Source organism: Pomacea canaliculata, linkage group LG5 (genome assembly GCF_003073045.1).
Source record: "Pomacea canaliculata isolate SZHN2017 linkage group LG5, ASM307304v1, whole genome shotgun sequence".
NCBI classification, from domain to species: Eukaryota; Metazoa; Mollusca; class Gastropoda; order Architaenioglossa; family Ampullariidae; genus Pomacea; species Pomacea canaliculata.
In genome coordinates, this window is record NC_037594.1 from 19,150,268 (window position 1) to 19,171,688 (window position 21,421).

The 21,421-nt window shown below is 37.9% G+C and overlaps 2 protein-coding genes across 2 annotated transcripts; both read left to right on the forward strand.

Annotated features, from left to right (window-relative positions):
• Positions 1–22: 22 nt before the first annotated feature.
• Positions 23–11,736, forward strand: LOC112563787 (histone acetyltransferase KAT7-like). The gene is given in 14 exon segments (XM_025238117.1): positions 23–162; positions 913–1,027; positions 1,996–2,271; positions 2,901–2,983; positions 3,298–3,384; positions 3,598–3,804; positions 6,588–6,746; positions 6,748–6,786; positions 7,049–7,138; positions 7,309–7,432; positions 7,861–7,971; positions 8,282–8,428; positions 9,012–9,118; positions 9,586–11,736. Coding segments are annotated over 14 exon segments (1,680 nt in total). The 5' UTR covers positions 23–147; the 3' UTR covers positions 9,706–11,736.
• Positions 11,737–14,580: 2,844 nt separating this feature from the next.
• LOC112564059 (aldose reductase-like) lies at positions 14,581–20,461 on the forward strand. Its single transcript, XM_025238627.1, has 12 exons — positions 14,581–14,631; positions 14,839–15,001; positions 15,774–15,874; positions 16,018–16,128; positions 16,504–16,522; positions 16,946–16,977; positions 17,565–17,687; positions 18,464–18,570; positions 18,764–18,845; positions 19,223–19,306; positions 19,572–19,655; positions 20,106–20,461. The coding sequence occupies exons 1-12, from the start codon at positions 14,581–14,583 to the stop codon at positions 20,223–20,225; spliced, it is 1,077 nt and encodes a 358-aa protein (XP_025094412.1). The 3' UTR covers positions 20,226–20,461.
• The last annotated feature ends 960 nt before the right edge of the window (positions 20,462–21,421 follow it).

Here is a 21,421-nt window from a genome sequence, read left to right on the forward strand (position 1 = left end):
TAGTCATGGCCAACGCTGCAAGGGAAAGTACTCTGAAACTCCAGAGGTCGCCTTCACCGGAAATAGAAAAAAAATTACCGCCGTACGAGTAGACCGAGTTTCCAAAGACAACAATAACTTCGTTTATCAAGTCCGACTGATCAAACCATGCCAAGACGAAAGGTCAGAATACCATATTTAAAATTAACATAGCCTTTATAGTATGTTTTCTTTATTCACAGCGATTTTGATCAGACAAATTTCGTTTTCGTTTGCATTCCCGTCGCCATCACTAACACTAGACCATCAACCTCTCTCGTTCTCAAAATTGTCATTTTGGCTCTTGTTTTTGCGGTATAACCGGAAACTCAAACTGACTGAAATAAAGGCAGATATCTTGGATCAAAGAGGTCGAGGATTTTGTTTTGTAGCGTCCATAGTGACCCTAAACATCGTCACGATGGTTGCTGCTTTACCAAATACATGAAATATATTGACTGCGATCTAAATAATCATGACACGATATTAGGCTAAATTTTTGCATGAATATGTTTTTGTTTTAGAGTATTAAAATAAATTGTGTATAGCTACTAATGAGGTGCTGTTAACGTCTTTGATAACAAGTATTATTATTGCTTTGAGACGTGTAGCTTTTGCCGCAAAATAGAACGTTATATAATACAAGGGAGGTAATTCAAAGTATGCGACGCATATAAGTGCAATATAGTTATCAATAATTTTGATTAAGGGAAAAAAAAAAGCAAACAAAAAAAAAAAAAAAAACAAAAAACGCAAAGAAACAAACCTAGCTAATAACAGTAATAGTGCTTAAAGTCGAGTTTTACCATATGCATTACCATAAGCGCGCGCGTTCACACACACACATATATCATATACCAACAAAGTTATTTTCTTTTTAAATTCTCCCTCCAGCGTCAGTTAGAGTCAGCATCAGAAGACAGTGATCACTCAAACAGAGCTCCAGACAGTGAAAATGACATGCCTGCACGTTTGACTCGTCGCTCAGCAGCAGGATTTAAAAAGAAAGGTTAGTAGAATTTTATATTAATACAGTGTAAGCTTTTTAAGTCATTGAAGTTTTTAGATAATTTTCTTTAGGTTAGTGTTTTTGTGAGGCTGGTGCTGGGTCAGGGGAAACACTGCGCCACACATATCAAACCAGCATGCCTTTTGGTTCAGACACCAGTGTGATGGTGATCCAGATCTTGAGCTGCTACATCCATCTCGGTGTTTGCTTTCCCCATTGGGGATGGCAGTATCAGAGGATACATCTTTGTAGACATGGTCCATGTTAACATGTTGAAGCGCTGGATACAGCATTTCACAGGTGAGAGACAGGATACCTGCAACATCTGCACAGAAATAGATGCCGCGGAGCTGGATGTTCCATTGCTGAGCATTCCCCTTTCTGGAAGAGTTCTTGTTTGTCCAGGGTGTTTGCTATAATGTTGCTATGGTTCCTTATCAGCTGTTTCTTAAGATGTTTGAAACTACTCTTCTGTCTGTTCTTGGTGGCCTCTTGTAGCTGTTGGTGGACAGAATGTGAGAGAAGACTTTGTGCCTTTTATATTGGATCAGGAGCTTCTCTTCTTTTTTCTGGTGCAGGAAGGCAAGTCCCTTGGTCATCTCCAGGATGAATGTAGTCTTCAGTACTGTGATGATCTGCATGCCTTTGTTTGGCCCTTCAGCCAGCTTGTGTTGCTTTTGGTTGTCGCGGTTGAAGCAACAGAGCCATATTCGTCACAGGGTGGACATTTTAGACCTGTTTAAGAATGGTGCTTCTTGCTCCCTTCTTGGTTCTGGAGTGATAGTTCTAGCTTAAAACTAGATGGGTATGAAATTTACTTGGAGACTAGTATATGCTGGGTAGACAAAAATAAAATGCAGTTCTGACTCTTCAGTATCATGACAGGTGTCACATTATTTAAGAAGGTCTGGTAAATGCATAATCTTAAAATATGTTTCTTCTGATGTGTTAAGACTGATGTGTTGCAGGCCACCCGATCTTTCACGCAAAAGTGAGGAAACGTAAAGACATACCTGTATCGGGATCCGATTCAGAAAGTGAGCACCATTCATCACGAAGTCCACCAGAGAAGAAGAGAAAGGGTAGTCAAGGCAAGCAGTCTTATGAAGCCATCCAAAATGGAGATAGTGATGTGGGGAAGACAGACTATAAGAACTGGTCATATCTAGAAAAGCGTCCCACACCAAAAACAGACTACAATGAGACATCTGCGCATTGTCCCTTACCAGGATGTGATTCAAAGGGTAAAGATTTGCTGAAAATTGTGACAGAAATGGGAAATTAGCCTTTCAGCAGCATAAATTGGATCATTTGACAATTTGGCTTCTCTAGAAATTTTTATTCGAAATCTATCAAAGCTTTATTTTTTTTTGGTTTTGATATTCATAGAAATCACTGCAAAAACATTACACAAAAAGAGGGCAACGACATAAATATCAGGATTGTACATGGATACATTTACATCGTCAAGCCAGTGGAAGAAATTAATTAGCCAATTGTTTTTATAAACATCGTCTTTTTTTTTTTCCAAATCCTGTCTGTGCATGGTAATGTATATAGGCATGGGTCTTGAGAACAGAAGTGGGGTATTAACCCAGATTTAGGGAAAATCGTATCTTAAGTTAAGCTGTAAAAGTCTTTGATAAAAGTTTTCACTCCACTAGACCTTTAACATATTATTTGATTTTTACTATAGAATATTTTGTGAGAACTACTGAGCAAGAGTAAAACACAATCTGCTTTAAGAAATTAATAAGTATTATTAGAAAACTACATTTGAGAAGGAAAAAAAATGTAGATAATTTTTTTGAGCATGGTTCCACATCATATCTGTCTAGTACAGCAGTGAATGTTTTTTTTTTTTCTTTTCAAGGTCATCTGAGCGGGCGGCATGAATCACATCGTACTTTGACAGCATGTCCATTGTACCATAATACAACCGCTGAAGAATGCAAGGTAGTTTTTCTACTTTTTTTTTTTTCATGTGAGTGAGAATATCATGCATTTGCAAGCATGTCCCACTTAATAGTCATTATCAACTTCTGCAGAACCTGCTTCTCTCTTTCTTTTATTTTTGGCATGAGAGTGATTCATTTATAGCTACCAACCTTAGCATATTCTTGACAAAGGCTTTTTATTTGTCTTAAGAGGAATAACGTGTTTCTTTTATAATTTTTAAAAAATGTCTCTATTGGAACTAAAACTAAATCTGACTATAATTGATATTTAATTGTATTTTTGTTGTGTATTTTAATTATGTTTTTGTGCAGAGGAGGTATGAATCTCGGCTAAAAGCAGTCGAAGAGAAAAAGAAAGTTGTTGCAGAAATAAGTGATAGAAGAGGATTGCGACATCAGGTATCAAGATTAGAGCTTTTGTGTCTCCTTGTTTTATTGATAGTCATCAGACATAAGTTATAGTTGTGTGTGTGTGCACATGTTTACATCTGTGTACATATTTTACCTTCGGAAAATGAAGATGAGTAGATAGAATTTAGATGTCTGAGGTCAGCTGATGTCTCAGAGGAAAGAAACTTAATTAGAAAAATAAGAACGTTTATTGTTTCACAGATTTTAAGTGAAGATCAAAAACATAAGCTTGAAAAGATACGTGCAGAACGACATAAAAAGGCTGACTTCACTCCAGAAATTCGAGAGAAACACAGCAAACACCGTGAAACTTATCAGATGACACGACAGCCACTGCTGGATGGACTTGCTTCAAACTATGACATGGAACTTTTCAAAGAGGCACAGGCTAGGGCGTGTGAACTGTTGGTAAGTGTTCATAATAAATGTCATTAACTTTAGTTCAACCTAAAGGAGGGAGGTGATGAGCACACAGTGCTGGGGACCCTTGTGGTCATTCTTCACTAGTGGCTTCCATCTGGTCCAACAAGTACCCTCACCTCCCTCCGCCAGATTGAATCCATTCTTTCCTGCTGCATGGTGAAAGTTTGGCCTTTAGTGTAACCTTGTGGTAGTTCTTATGGCTGCACAAAAATTCAATACTTTCTGTGATGTTTTGAATGAAATATTGAAAGTAACTGCAGATGTTTCATTCATTTCACTTGAAACAGCAACTGATCCTTAGGAATTGGCTGCAGAGATTCTGATGACAGTGACCACGCACATGTGCAGTAAATCCCAGCCTGCGACAAAATTTAAAAGGAGTTGATTTTAAAACTCACAATTTTTTCATTGTTTATGTGGTGTCTTTTATTCTTTTTATCTTAAATATTTCAGCACCACTTGAATATCAAAGAATATGGTTTGGTCTTCATTAATTTTTTTAAATTTGTTTAACTAGTTTCGTATAACTTGCTAGGGCTATTTATTGCATAATTCTGACTACTGTTAACATAGAGTGACCAAAGGTTGCATGACTAATGTAGTCGCAATCTTGGCCTATTGTATTCATTATGCCAAGGAAATAATTGATTCTTTAGAGTTACATGTTTTTTAATAGAACAAGGCAGATACTTGTCGATAACTAGAGTGCCATCTTCTTTTTTTTAAAATGATGTAAATTTCTGTCACTGTGCATCATGAAGACAACAGAGTAAAAGACAAAATTTGATACTAATGTTGAGGGTCAGCAACATAGAACTTTTTTTTTTTTTTTGCCCTTCATATTCATTTCTGTAGCTTGTGATGGCATATATTAACGAGTCCAAGGAGAAAAAAACATGAAGTTTTTGAACCAGTTTTTGTCTATCATTATTGTAATGTGTTGATTTCAGTTGTTGTAATCTAGGCAATAGCAAAAAATAACTGCAGTAAAACTACCCCATTTTAATAATTAAAGAGAATGTTTAAGAAATATACAAAACTTCAAAGCACAGGATTTCCCATTGCAGTTTAAGGCAGTGGAAGAGAGTTTAAAATGTAGATTTATTGCTTTATTTATAGTTGCTTGTGAACAATTCTTGAGTGGCACAAAGAAAAACAGTTTAGAGAATTCTGAAATGGATCGTTTACCAAGTTGGTCTCACATTTTGATGGAAGAGAAGAGACTGTTCTTAAATACTGATGCTGATATTATGCAATATGAGACGTTGATGAAGTTTAGAAAACAGTAACTAGTATGCAAATAATGTTATCTTCTGAAACACAGTGGAAGAGGCAGTGTGCTGCAGAAGGCTAAATGAAGAATGCTTCTTCAGACAAGAACACATCAAATCTCTCACTTTGAGTCCTCTGTTTCGTTCCAGCCCAGCCACTTCAGTGAGGTCCAGAATAGTGAGAACATGACGGTGCCCATGAGTCAGGTTATCAAAGAGTTCTTGATCGACTGTTACTCTTAGTGCCATTTGAGAGTGTTCACTGACTTGTGCATGTAGTGTAGTTGAACATCATAAATGATTTCAAGCCCTTTCTACAAGTAACCAACAGCATGTTCAGATATTTCCAATTACCCTTTATTCTAATTCCCATTGCAACGCATGCTGTGGCGGTATAAGTTGTCAGACTTAATCTTCTCCCCTTATCAATAGTTTTGAGAATTGTGATATGAGTGTTTTTGATACAAAGGGGATCATTTTATTTTAAATTTTATTCAGTTTGTGCATCATGCGTAGCTAATACTTTCTAAAACAGATACAAATTCCTGCCAGCAGCTACAGTGTTAAAGATAAAACTTTCAAGATAGTAACCGCAAATAATCAATCATGTGTAAATCATCTGCCATTTTTATAAGCAGCATGTTTGCTTAGGTTGTATTTTTATTTTTATGTTTCTTGGGTAACTTCTAAATAAGAGTCATGTACATTAACAGTTTAAATACTAAGCAATCTCTGATAAAAGATGTTTTAACAATTAGTTTTTTTAAGTGAAGGTATAGAGACATCTAACAAAGTATTGAAAACTAGCGTGTCAGCTTGTCCTTTGTTTCAAACAGAAGCTTTTAGATTATTAGTTTCTGGTGCAGACTTGCCTCTTAACTCTTATTGCCTAGAACAAGAAACCTTAAACTCAGAAGATCATTTATAATAAGTGTTAGGCTAGGAGTAAATGTTGTAACATGACTGAATGTTTTCTGGCTGCACAACAGACATCTTTTTTACACAGAGGGCTGCAGTAGCATGCTCAGAACTGACCTATCAATTTTGAGAGGCTGAGATTTTAACTAACTTATTAAGCATTATAATAACATTTATAAAGCACATTGTTTTGCGATGTAAAGATGAGCTCAGTCCTCCAGCATGCCAAACTAATGCTCAGAACTGACCTTGCAGTTTTTAGAGGCTGTGATTGTAACTAAGCATTAATAATTGTTTTGCCATGTAAAGATGAGCTCCGTCCTCCAGCAGGACAAACTAACAGTATTTTTTAGGTGGAGAGGGATGCTATTAAAACATTTATACCATATCAATGTGTGAAAAGGGTTTGGGATTTATTTTAGTAGTTGTCTCGAGTATCATTTGGAACTTACATTAAGTAAGGTTTCTTTAATCTTTTTAGCATTTGGGGAAGAACTTTATTTGCAGAGACCTACCGTTACAAGTCTAGGATGTAGTGTAATGCTACTGAAAATGAGTTACTTGATTTTTGTGCTTCAGGAACATCAGATGACACAGCATTACCAAAAAGCAGACCTTCAGGAATACCGCATCAAAAAGATGGAGATTGGACGGTTTGAGATTGGCACATGGTATTCATCTCCTTATCCGGAAGAGTATGCTCGTCTTCCCAAGATCTACCTCTGTGAGTTCTGCCTGAAAGTACATGAAAACTGCAACAATTCTTCGAAGACACATGGTGAGTGAAAACGTAATTTAAATTATCATTTATTTTTAAGAAAATGGGCGAGGCAAATGCAAGCAAAAATTGCTGCCTGAGATAGAGATTTGAACATGATCTTTTATTTAACTTTGTTTTTACTTCCATGTTTTGGATTTTATTATTTCTTTCTGACAGAAAGTGGAAAGTTTATAGTTTTGGAATTTGTGGCTTATGTAGATGATAGTAATACTCTTACATCATTGTCACTTTAAGAAGAATAAATGTTACCTTTTTTTAGGCCAAATGTGTATGGCGTCATCCTCCTGGAGATGAGATATATAGAAAGAGCACCATATCAGTCTTTGAAGTGGATGGAAAGAAGAATAAGGTTGGCATTTTACTAAATTATGAATTAATTTCAAATTAGTCATATTTGCTTTTTATGGTGGTCTGCTAGAACATGGATTTAAAAATTATTTATAGAATCAGCAGTGTTGTATCTGTCGCTAAGTAATTTTCTTTTCACTGTTGTTGAAACACTTTTTGTCTGTCCTGCAGGTTTACTGTCAAAACCTTTGTCTTTTGGCAAAGCTCTTCCTTGATCATAAAACACTCTACTTTGATGTTGAACCTTTCCTCTTCTACGTCATGACAGAGAATGATAGTTCAGGTTGCCGATATTGCCATCACCATGGCTTTTCCATGATGAGTAATACTACTACAGTGATTACTGTTACTATATTTTTACCTTAAATCACACTGTTGGTCACAACATACGATCCGACTTACGTCGAAATTCGGTTTACGACGAACGCGTAAGAACGAATCACCGTCGTAAGTCGAGGACTACCTGTATTAAAATATTTTTTGACTCAACATGTTCATAGTTATTTCTGGTAATGTGCGTAGAATCTGGTATTTAGCTGAGTTGCTGTCCACACCCTATTCTCATTTATTCACTCGTTCACTCTTATGTACATACATGCACACATATGACTTCAGTGCTATTTTTCTGCAAATATAAAATCTAATTGGTTCATGTTTTTGGTAAAGCTGAAAGTTGAAAGAGTAAGATTAATCCAGCTTATTTTGGTTTCAGATTTACTTAAGTTTTTATTCACTTGCAGGAAAAGAACTCCTTCCTGAACTACAATGTGTCATGTCTTCTGACTCTACCTCAGTACATGCGTCAGGGTTATGGAAAGATGCTTATTGACTTTAGTAAGACTTTGATTGTTCCATGTTTTGCCATTTTTTGTGTGAAATATTTTGTTACTTATTTGTGAAGAGTATAGACTTGTTATAAATAATATTTAAATTTATGAATCATCATATTTGTAAAAGCTGCTACTGGTTTTGGGTTTTTTTAAATTACCTGTTGGTGGTAACTGTGAACTTAGTTTATTGTTCAGATGAGATTACAATTTTTTTAATTTATACAATTTGAAATTTATTGCTCCCCATTGAGTGAAAGTTCTCATCCATCCATATGTGTGTGTTTAATATTAAAATCTTTGTCTGACATCATCAGGCTACCTTCTTAGCAAAGTTGAAGAAAAAGTTGGGTCACCAGAGCGCCCTCTGTCTGACCTGGGTCTTCTGTCATACCGCAGTTATTGGAAGGACGTCTTGCTGCGTTACCTTCACAAGTTTAAAGGGGTAGACATCTGCATCAAAGGTAGCCTTTTGTAACCTTGTTTAGCTTATCATAACCTTATTTGTTTTTGTTTTTTTTTTATTAATCCAGGTAATAAGTAGTTGTCAGCTTATGTTTAACTGTGGACTAGAGTATCAGTGTCGCAAGCATAGAGGAAAAGGCATGTAAGATGGACAGAAGATTGAAGTCAAGCCCATCAGTTCTAACTGCACTCTTAACTACTCTGCCATTCATGCCAACATTTACTTGTTTGCAATAGGCTTACATTTGACTTCTGACTGATAAAAAATACTACTTAGCGCTGAGCACCCAGCACAGTTAAGTGTATAAAAGAATTATTAAAAATGCTGAGAGTTTAACCCTTTGGTTGCTTTCAACCGAATATTCGAATTTCAGTCTGAAAACGCCTATACATTAGCGTGCCAACTGACCAAATATATAAAGCGGTTCACATGGCTTTTTTTTTTTCAGTCGTTCTGTGTGTGTGTGTGTTTCCATAAGTGGATACATCCTTTTAAAGCAGTGAGTTTATCTGGAAATTACTGCCATTTGTTAAACACTGATGAGATGTGAAAGGGTCTGAGCAGACTGCATTTTGTTTCAGATGTGAGTCAAGAAACAGCAATTAATGCTAATGACATTGTTAGCACTCTACAAGCTCTTGGTATGCTAAAATACTGGAAAGGCAAGCACTTAGTATTGAAACGACAGGTATGTTTTTATGATAAGTAATTTGAATCATTACTGCTAAAGCAAATTTTTATTTTAGTAGAAAATATAGTGTTTGTTTTATTGCACATCAAAATTATAATTATTGATGACAACTGAAGAATTATGTGTGTACACATAAGAAAAATCCTATTCATTTTACTTTCTATATATGCTAGATGATTTTATTTAAAGATCTTTCTTGCTACCTTTTAAAAAGTAACTAGAGGTGACATTTATTAACAGATAATGTGTTAATATACATTTTGCTTTTATCTATTAAGACAGTAGAGGTGTAATTGACAGTTATTTTGGCATTAAATGTATTGTATATTAATATTTTCTTAAATTACATAAGCATAACCATATTCAGTCTGTTTTCATTTACATTGAGTCAAACCAGAAAACAGTTTTGATTTAAAGGCCCAACCAGTAATGATGTGGAATCTTGTTTCTTTTTTTTTTATCAGGATTTGATAGATGACTATTTGGAGAAACAAGCCAAGAAAACTGATGAATTGTCCACAAAAGCTATTGACCCAACCTGTCTTAAATGGACACCACCTGCACAAAGGACTCCATCCAGTTGAGGAGCATATGGTGGAATTGGTGGTGAAAAAGATTTCGTTGATGAGTTTTATGAAAGGCCTGAGAAAAATGAAAGGCATTGGAGGTAGCAGAGTCTTTGTGAACACTGTTTGCCTGGTGGAATGTAGGATGTGATATTGAGGCAAAGCTATGAGATGGCTACCATAGGAGAGAGGAGGAAGAAGAGATCATGCATACGTGTTCAAGTATGCATGTGCAAAAGCAGTTTGGGATTGTTTCATCTGTATCATAAGAGAATGTATGGTGAGTGTGTGAGTATGTATCATGTTATCATGCTTCCATCTTCTCCAAAGTAAATCAATCCTCCCCTCCCCAATCCCCACCCTCCATGTCCCCCTTCCCAAATAAGAGGTGGAGAAGAAACCTTTCATATTGTTTCTATACTTCTTGTAATTCATATGTGACAGGTCTGTCAGATCCACATTAAGGAGTTTTTAAAAAATGCGATGGTAAAATGAAAACAAATTTGGCCTTGTGGCAATATTCGTGGGTCACATCATGGCATCCTGTACCTTAATGGATTTCACGTATGTGCTCATTGCCTCACTAAACAGTCCAGCTGAAAACATTACAAAAATGACATATCAGTCTCATCATTGCGGTCATCTCATAGACAGCAGCAGCTGATTCATTCTTATCTTTGGCAGCAGAGTTAAGAAACAGAGGGGGGAGGGTTATCCCCTGGGTGTTGTATTGTTTCTTCCTATGTTTGAGTTCAAGTTATAAGTGTGTGAATAGACATTATTTTATAAAACATCAAAAATGGTGCACAGAACGAGGTTGATGGTGCAGTGATGTGACTGACACTAAAAAGAGACTGGTTTTGTTTTTCATCTTAAAAAAATCCATACATACCCTAACCCTGGTTAAGCCTTTGATTTGTGCAGAGCTCAGGTTTTGTAATGCTTGACTGAAGGTCAGAATATTTGGAAATAAGTGTGAGTGTGGGTACAATGATGAACAGTTATAATGCTGCAACATTTGGCAGTAAGCGTCATAACTATGTTTGTGATCTGCAGAAATGGATTTAATCTTGAAGATACATTCATGCAGCCTACATATGAGTGTTTTAAAATATTTTGAAAACATTAGTTCATTTGTTATAGTTATGGTACAACAGAAAAAAAACTAAAGTTAGCTTGTTCTTCTGCATGTTATTTCTAGTTTTTTTCATCTGTAGCTTAATGTTTCAAAATTGAGACAGCTTAATAGTTCAGTTAAAAGTGGATGTTCTATTACAACTTTGTGTAAGAATCTTTCTGTCTGAACAAAACATTTTATGCAGGCGATGTATGTGTGTATGCATGTGAAATGTTTGCTTGAATTTATGTTTACATGATACATATAAACTGGATGTGTGCATCTCTAAGCTGTTGATGAAATTGGTGTGTGCTTTTGTTATGGCAGCATTACTGTTTTTTCATGGGACAGATCCTTAGACTTTTTTTGGTAGGGGTATCGTTTGTGTATCCTGACATCTTCGAGGATCACTAATATCAGGTTTCCATCTAAGTTGAACTTCTTGAAGCTGATTATGTCTCTCTTTCCTCTCTGTGTGCATGCAAGTCATGCATTAAAGGCAAAATTAAGACCAAGTACATAACAGGCAGAATGGAGAATATAGGCAGAGTGATAAAGATCTTAATATTATAAGTGGCAGAAGGTAATAGACGGCATCTTGTCATGGAATTGAAACAAGAAGGCTATGTCATGTCATGTATTGTGAACGTAGCTGAAGTTTTTTTTAAACAGCTCATTTCATCTAAAAGAAATTTAAAAACTAAAAAAAATCACATAAATTTTATTGAGTTCTCTCTGGAGTGGTACTTTCAAGCAGTGTGGTTTTTTGTTGTTTTTTTTTTTTTTCCAAATACACAATTTCTATTTATGGAAGGAAGTATCTGTGCGCATATGAGAACAGATGTGTAAATGAAGATAAAAATGCAGCACAATTTTTTTTTTTAAGAACTGAATGAAGTGCAAATATGCGTTGGTGAGTTTCATTGTCTCAATCATTGCAGCTTTTTATTTTTGTTTCTTGGAGTTAAAGGGAGTGTGTCTGGGGCTGCATTCGTCTTGTATCATTTTTCCTCAGAGTGAGTCTCTTGAACAAATTTGTTTCTGTTGTGTTCTTCACCTGCGGAGGGCATTTGTGCTTCTTTGCTCAGAAGCGACCATTTACAAAGATTAAGATTAAGCATTAACAAGCCTAACAGTAGCTGAGATAGCACCATGTACCCTATTAAATAGTTGAAAAGAGCCCCATTGACCATAAGGGTGATGAACTTAGGTGGTTTACTAGTTCTAGAGCATGGCATAAGAAGGCAGATCCCAATCCTCTCCGTCATTTTTACGTCCCGTATACAGTATCGTAGTTGAGAGCAGGTGTCTTGGTTGGAAAGTGTCATCACCACACGCCGAGTCCGATATGTGACCAGCACTGTCCGATTTCAAAAAGACCCAGGTTACTGATGGACGTCAACTGCTCAACTGCAGAACATCACGCCTGAGAAACAGTTCTTATGCTAAAGCAGAAACTCCCCTGAACTCCTTTGTCAGGACTGAATGGTAAATGCATCTCCTGGGTCTCTGTCGGCAACTATCAGAACTTGCATTGGTGCCTGAGTGTGTGCGTGCTTGTATATGTGTTTGGGTGTGTCAGTGCATGCAGTCACTGGTGGAACTGAACTGTGTACGTGATGTATATGTGTGTTGGGGAAAATGTGGCGGCCATCACGAAAACTTGTTCCTAAAGTTGCTTGGCAAGTAGATTCTTAGCGTTGGTTGTCCGGCTGCATGATTAATCATCTCGTGATCGTGTACCGACATCGTCTCGTGTCTCCCAGCAGTGAATTCGGATACTAGTCGTGCCTCGGGTTACGAATTTAATTCGTTTCATGACATAGCTTGTATCGTGAAAAACTCGTATCTCGAAACTAATTTCTTCATTTAAAATAATAGAAATTCCGTTAATCCGTTCCATCCCCCCAAAAATGTCAATTAAAAATCAACAGTATTTTTATGCAGAATTAAAGTAAATTGTTCTAACAATGAAAACTCGTGGGTTCTCTAGTGATATACGGGCAACGGCTTGGTCTTGAAATCGCCAAGATAGTGTTGAGGTATGCATTATGTTATATGCTTCTTTGGTGCTTGGGTATTCCACAACCACCACCCACCACCAAGACCACCTTACGCCACCCGGATCATCGCCACACATAACACTAACATACCGCCAAAACCAGCTTTTGACTGCAAGGGACGGTGTCTCTAGGTTCTTGAACCAAGCCCAACACTCTCTTCGGGTAGCTGATGTTAATGTTTGCATTGCATGCGGGTGGACGGGAAGAGATTGAGGCGTCAGCGAGCAGTTTGTTTCGCGTATCCCTTAACCTTCAGAATTTTATTCCATCATGTGCTGTGATTTCAAGGTGCACTGAATGGATTTCTCCCCTACTGTAAGGGTAGGCTATCTTATCAGCTGGCACAAATAACTTGAATTTATCTGCACCAACAGTCCCAGTGAATACGGAGAATTTGTTCAGAGCACCAACTGTAATTTATCAGGTCCACATTCTTACAACACGAAAACAATCAGTCATTATTACCGGGGTAACTAACTTCCGGTGAACCATCGAGCTAATACGTTCGATAAAATCTGTTATGTTCAAATGTAATCATTGGTGAAATGTAGCCTAACACCGAATAGAGGGGGTGAGGGTAAGAACACAAGACGAGATAATAATTATTAATGTATCCTATTGACCTAACGGCCGTTGGAAGGTCACGGCATGCTGAAGCACTGGCCAATATCTTCACATTTGTAGGTTAGTGGCCTATATCCTCAAATATGTATGTCACAGGCGGAAGGCATAACACACCTCTTTCTGTTGCTTTTTATCCTGGATATAAGTTTTTTCCCAGTCACTGGTCTGAGCGGGGTTTCAAATAATTGAGCGCAGTAACGAATATGCTACAGAGAATCATGCAGAAAACAGGCATACCACCAGAGGAGTCATTATGGATGGTCGAGTGATTTCTTCTATAAAGCCCCGATTGCATCGATGGTCTTAACCTTTGCTTCCACCTGCGATGACTGACGATATGTTCATGGCAAGCCCTGCTAGCTGCGACTTTGAAGTTGTCTCCACTTACAAGACTAGTGCACCAGTCCTTGATACTTTGTTACAATGATACTTTTATTGTCTTTATGCCTACTGATGAGCTTACTGATTCCGAAAACATATAGTTATGGCAACCAACGTTTTTTTTTAAAAGAAATTGTATCACTTTCTGTTCCACTCTCATTGTTTACCAAATCAAGTGATCTGGTGTTCACCAATCTGGCTGTGGTTGGTGCTAAATGCCAGCATACACGCTTGCAAAATCATCTCATTCCAGTTTAGGTAGCTGATTTTTATTTGTCGTTATGGTTTAGACAGTGATTATATTCGATAACAACAACCTGAAGTTTAATAAAGGTATCGACAGATACAACGTTTTACATCGTCTGAGTGTCTCGTACGTGTGTGTGTTTGCATGTGTGTGTTTGTTAGAGACGAGAGACTAAATGCTGTGGCTCATAGGCCTCTCAACCGGACACACATTATCGAAATGTTACCGGAGCAATTTTAAAATGACGGATGGACGCACGCACGTACGCATATCCCCTCCATCCCTTAAACATAGTCACGTGTTTGCCCTTATTGAGGACATAGGAGCGAGAAGGGACGTATCAGGGCGCATGTCCGTGTGTGCTTATCTCATGTCCCCTGTCGTGCACCACAAGTCGGTGTACAGCGGCCAGTAGCAAAGACGAGGCGCGGAAAGCAAGGGTGAGCTCGTTCTTGTCCGCAATGGCGTCACCAACCGTCAAACTCAACTCCGGCTATGACATGCCATCGTTGGTCTCGGAACCTACGATGACCTAAAGGTAAGAAGTTTGAAATTATTCTCACGACAATTTCTTAAAAAAAAAAAAAAGACACTCTCACACGAAGTCGATGGTTGCTGCCGAAACATGGATGACATTGAATTAGTGAATTAGTATGCAGATAAAATTCGAGTGATTGTCATAACATGGCTTCACTTCTCTGCATCTGGTTGTGTGACAGGATGATCAGATCAGTGCTGCCATAGTGACGGCCCTGCAGGCCGGCTACCGCCACATCGACACGGCCTGGAACTACCAGTGCGAGAAGGCCGTCGGCGAGGGTCTGAGGCAGGAGCTGCAAGGCGGGAGGATCAAGCGCGAGGACCTGTTCATCACCACCAAAAGTACCTTGCTCTTTGTGCTAGATTTATTTGCCTTGCAGTTTCCCCTGTTGTTCAATTTTCAGTTGGTTATTTCATTAATAGTTCGTTTATTACCTTTTGAGAAGGCTGCATTAGAATCAGCTCATATTTAGATGGTTTGCAACCAAAGAAGTTAATTCTGGATTCATGCCTCAAGTGTGAGTGTGCGATGTGTATACGTTGAAAGGCTGGATTAATAATAGTAGTAGTAGTATGGGGGTATGGGTGAGATGTGAGCCAATCGCACTAATATTTAGGTCACAGTGATAGCAGGTGCTGATAACAGACCGTCGTCTGCAGCACAAAGTAAGAGTTTGCGTCTACACTTCTGAAGTCACATCGTTCATATCTTTGCCTCGATCATCTGTCCTGATTCTCTCACACCTACGCCATGTATATCTTATTCTTTGCTAAGAAGATATCTCTGCATGTCAAGAACAGTACTATATTTACCCATAGTAATATGGATGTTAGTCAGAAAGGCAAACGTAAAAGACATCGTAAATCTAAAGAAAAAAGTATTTTCTTTGAAGAAAACTAAGGAGTGCAACGATCAAGATGCTCTGTTGGTTTTTCTACTTATCCAGCTCGGGTAGCTGAAAGTCATACCGTCCATACTGCATGCGCCATGTAAATATACAAATATCTATTTTCTTCACGATGACAAAGCGGTTTTTAAGAGGAAGAAAAGGCAACGAGTTTCATTTACCGAATACCACTTTGCTCGAAATTTGCATATTTGCATGTGAAATAGCTTATTCAGTTATCAAAAACATTTCAATTAAGATAAAAAGTTTGCAGAAGATGAGATGTGAACTCATGACCCACGAGGCGGATGGACATTTCATCCGCTTTGTAAGCCCCATTGTAATTCCCTCAAAACTAGACCCGCGCCATTTGCCAACCACTTTAACCGTTCAGTCGCTAGATCCGCCTGCCATTAGCCGGGGTTCTCAGAATGAGCTTTACCACATTGTTGTGTTTACTCTTGTCAACAGCTCTGGAATACCTGCCACAGAAGGGCGGAGGCCGCTGTACGAGAATCGTTGGCTGACTTGGGGCTGGACTATTTGGACATGTACCTGATGCACTTCCCCATGGCTTTCAAGGTTTGTACTCTGTCTACACGCTGCTCGGCTTTTGTTCTCCAGGACATCCGGACATCCCTACTTCTTGCAAAGTCTATACACGATATCTAAATATGTAGTCCATACAATAATCTGCAAAAGCTAAATAAGTGTTATCAAAATCCACACCCGCTATAACAAAATTTATACACATTATTTACATGTTGTACACGTTATATATATACATCAAAGGCTTTACCTGAAGGTCCGTACTAAACTGTGTAAGCTGGTCTGATCAAAATATGTAAACATATCAGGTACGTAATAAAATCTGTACTTAAATATATGGTCTGTACCACACTCTGTAGACGCTGTACATATGCTCATCTTGTCCACACTTCTGATGTCTCTAACAAGGAGAGATGTGAAAATGAAGGTGAGCATCCACGTTATAAGACACATCCGGGTTACTCTGACTTGCGTGTGGACAGTGCACATCGGTTACATTATATCCGGCGGAAGTCCTGCTGATCGGAAAGGAAGAGAAGTGCTTCTTGAGGAGAAGTTCTGATTACGAGTGTGCATGCCTTGTAATGTTTATAAGGTAGAGAAGGACAAAGAAAACGATTGGAATAATGACACCAGTCATAACACACGTTCCAAACGAATTAGCCGTTTTCTAAAATAGGAATAGGAACAAATAAAAATATCAAACACGAAAATAAATTATAAAATTCAATTTACGTCGTTATATACCATGAATTCTATCGTGATATTAAATCATTGTACGCTTGTTTCATGCTTGCAGTACAAAGGGAGGATAGGCGTTGATCCTCCGGAACAGTTAACACCCGATGAGCCGATGACGTGGACTACCTTGACACTTGGCGGGTGAGTCATCTCCTTTGTGCAAAGTTTACTACTAGGAGTTTCAACGAACCTCCACTAATACCCCGTATCCTGTTATGAGATGGTCATATTTCGTTTGCACACTGTATTAATTACTATGAAAAACTCAAAATGAATATTTCCTTCCAGATAAAAATTGAGGGTTGCGATTAACATTCTGCCTAAGACGGCAAACATACAACTAATTTTACGATGAATTTTCTAGAAAACCTTCCACTATGAAGTATAATTGATATAGCTATATATAAAATTGCTGTGATGTATCTTGTTGATAGAATTATATACAAACTTCTAGCACATTTGCCGCAGCAAAGAATCGAACCAGAAGGAAGCAGTGGCTTATAAACCAATCACAGTGCGATGTATGAAGAAGTAAAATAACATGGTTTAGCTAATCATAAATTAAACAAGGTTGGATTTCATTAGTAAAATTAGTTAATAATCTACCTACTTATTCAGAAAAAAATATGTTTAATTAAAATATGTTTTGTAGCTTTGTTGCAATGAATTTAGATACCAATCATCTGGCGTTTATTTCTGTTTTCATTGCACAAGTTTTCTATTTACAGGAAATGGAGAAGCTCGTTGACAAAGGTCTTGTTCGCAGCATCGGGGTGTCTAATTTCACCATAGAACAGCTTACACGCCTCATGAATGCACCCGGCATTAAGTACAGGCCGTCGTATATCCAGGTATGTTCTACAAGAAACATGACAATTACAGAAAACACTATAGGTAGTGCGAGAACGAAAGTTCTAGATCAGCTTAAAGGACCAGTGGGATGCATTATCTTCTAATGATTAGATACAGTTCAGTGCAGCACTACTTCCCACAGCCTGGATGAATGCACTTTTTCAGAGAAACATGCCTACAGACATCACCAAGCAAAGAAAGAGGTCAGTCGTGACCTCACAGATATATCTAATTAACATATATGATCCCTTGTTTTCCATTCGTTGAGACCTTCACAATACAAATGTATTAATGTACAAAGATGACGTCTGTGCTGATAATGTTTTTAGGCGGGTATCTTCAAGAAGGGAAGGCCGGGTACTTGGGTACCCCGAGGTGGAGAGATAGTATCTTGCACTTAGCTTTATCCAGTTATGAGAAAAAAATGTTGCTCCCCACTAATCCTTTAGTAGTAATGGTTTAATTAACGTCTTCACTGCTAATCGGGTTTTTCCTCTCTCTATCTCTCTCTCACACACACACACACGCACGTACGCACACACATATTAACATATTGAACACAAACCACGGTTGCACGTGCACAGAAACACGCAGCTATTTATTTTGTATTGCTTTCTAGAATGGAAACAATTTAAACGATTGAAGATAATCTGATCCCAGCACAGTTGCAGACACAAATGGCAGGATGTCATCTTGAACACTTGACTTGTGACGACAACAACGATAACGATGACAATCTATGCAACACACCCAGCCTAGCTGCTATTGTTTGCAGATCGAAGTTCACCCTTACTTTACCAACAGTGACCTCGTAGACTTTTGTCAGAAGGAAGGCATTGTTGTCACCGCCTACGCACCCCTTGGTCGAGCTGGAGTAGACTAGTAAGTACATCCACACCCTTGGGCCTGACTGACTGAGAGTCACTCTTACTGAAACCGTGGTTACATTTAAGTGGATATGATTATGATTATGATTAAAAACATGTAGCGACGTCTGTCAATAAGATGTCGAAACAGAATTAATTAAAAATATCAAAGAATATCTGTGATAGCTTTTATCCATTATACTTGGCAGCTGGGGAAACAAGGTGGCCAACATTCTAGAAGAGCCAATCATTTTGGAAATGGCTGCTAAATACAAAAAGAATCCTGGTCAGGTATGTTTTTAAAATCTCATACCTCTATTACTTTGCTCATTTTTCACCAACAGTCATCAAACAAATTTGTTTTTGTTTTTGAGTTCCAAGATGTGTCGACTAATGAGGACCAGGTTTGGAAAAGTACAACGATCTTCAGAATAATGCTTAAAGTCGACTTCCTTAGCACTTTAGTCTGATTCGCATATTTAGTTTCTTTTAAAATATGCCATCTCTAGAAAAAGGTCGATTTTATTTTATGAAATAAAGAACTAGGAGCGGCACTGAAGTATTAATTTCCAGATGCCAAAATGTAACCATCATTCTCCTATTAATTTATAAACCATACGTGTGAAATAAATCATTTCCCATCTGAACTTCTCTCTCTGTGCTGACAGGTAGCCTTACGATGGGCTGTTCAAAGAGGAATGGCTATAGTCCCTAAAAGTACAAACCCTGGTCGCCTGAAAAGCAACATCGAGGTAAGCAGGATCATTTGAAATCGGGGGTACAGTGTCATGGGTAGACATTAGTTACCTTGGATACAGCTCGGCACTTGTCGCATCACTTTTACTGTCACCTGTCGCCAAGGTTTGTGAGTGACTTTTCAAACATTAGTTTGTCGACATTCTGCTCTCTATATGTACATATATTAGCCATCGTATTTCTAATGTGGTTTTTTTTTACGTTTCTTTGCTTGCTGTCTGGCTTCATTGTCCTTAATTGTTGTCACTTTACCATTTACAGCTCTTTGACCTCGAGCTAACACCGGAAGAAATGGCTGCCTATTTCTGGCCTGAACAAAAATCAGCGTGTCTGCACTCATTACTAGTAAGTGAGCTCATCTTACCACTAGAAAGCTCAATACTCTTATGAGTAATAAACTAGATACTCGTATTTGCCTGAAAGGAGCAGTTGGACTGCTGTGTAAATATAGAAAACTAGATGTGATGATTTGACACACAACCTGCTTGTAGCATGTATGTGTAACATAAGCTCTGTGTAGTATACATGTATACTGTAAGCTGTGTGTAATATGTCTGTATAATGTGTGTAGCATGCCTGTATAAAACAACCTCAGTAGATCGGTGTATTGATTTATCGGTAAATAGAAGAATAAACAATAAAGAACCAGAATGAAAGTTTTCTGTTTGAAATATTTCGATGTCTGTTAAACTTTTTTTTTTTTTGAATGGGAATTCCAATAGAAGTGGTGAACATCAACGACTTCGTCGGACAATTAAATTTATGATTTAAAAAAGAGCAAATTCTTTCTTGCAGCTGGAAAGACTTTCCCAACTTTCCCTGGCCCCCGAGCGCAGAAGAACAAAAGAAGTGACGAGGTCAGGGTGGACTGGGGTGGACAATAAATTCGTCCACACGACATGCGACATACGGTGACACCAAGAAAAACTGGTTGCTTGGGATACGGAACAGAGTATAAACATTTAGAAAGAATTACTCAGTCGCGTTGTCAAACTTGCACGCGCGCTTGTGTCTAGAAAGTGAAAACAGAAAAGGAAAATTATTAGTAAATAATTTATCTATAGGTAGCTCAAATGTGTATTTTTAACATTTTAAAGTTTTGTTTTTTAAGAGTACATTTTGGATTTATAAATAAAACAGTTGTAATCTTCTGGGATGAGTTTGTTAGTTCTGTACAACCTAATAATCTGTATGTGTGTGTGCGTGATTTTTTAAAAACCATAACCTCTAAATAGGACCATTAAAAGAAACAGTTGTCATACCAACAGCAAGAACAATCAGCCAGAAAACTGAACTTCACTCGCAAAGACTATATCATTTAACAAAAGCTGTGCAGCTGTTTGCGGTTAGATGACTCCCCCCTTGCCAGTGATCTTGAATTATGTTCGGGACAGCTATAGTTGAAATCAATGGCTATTACCACAAAAGCACAAATTAAAGTATTGAGTTCAATCTGCTGAAGGTGGAAAGACGTGAGAAACTTTTCTTGGCCTCTCATGCGATAGCCCCATTGCTCATTACAAAATGAACGATGAATGTGCTTTAGTTAACCAGCTAACACAAGTGGACAAGGGTTCGAGAAAGGACAGTGAATAAATTGATTACAGCCGTATATACCTATCTAATTTAAAGCTGCAGCACATTAGTCACCCTTCAGTCCAGCAATGTTTAGCTGCCAGCTTGATGTACACGCCGGACACTGTTAAATATATTCAAAAATACTGTGTTTTGAAATGTATGTGCATGCGTAGTTTCTTGCTACAGGTGTGTATAGAAGTTGAGAATAGCTGGTTTTGACATTGTTTATTACTGAATTGTATGTGCAGCAGTTTTAAGATGTTGTGTGGTTATTTTGGTACATGTTCACACCCTGCTGGAGCCATGCACTTGAAGAAATAAAGAATCATTCAAACCCTTCAAAAGAAACGAAATTTCCAACAGTGCCAGAACTACTGAACAATGAGCTTCATCATTCAACCAAGCTAAGTGAAGCTGGAATTAGTCCCGAATCATATCAGTATCTCTATTGGGGAACTGCTACACACATGCAAGCACGAACACGCGCATACAGTCTCAGTCTCGAATTTGCCATTTCTGTCCAAAATCCTTGA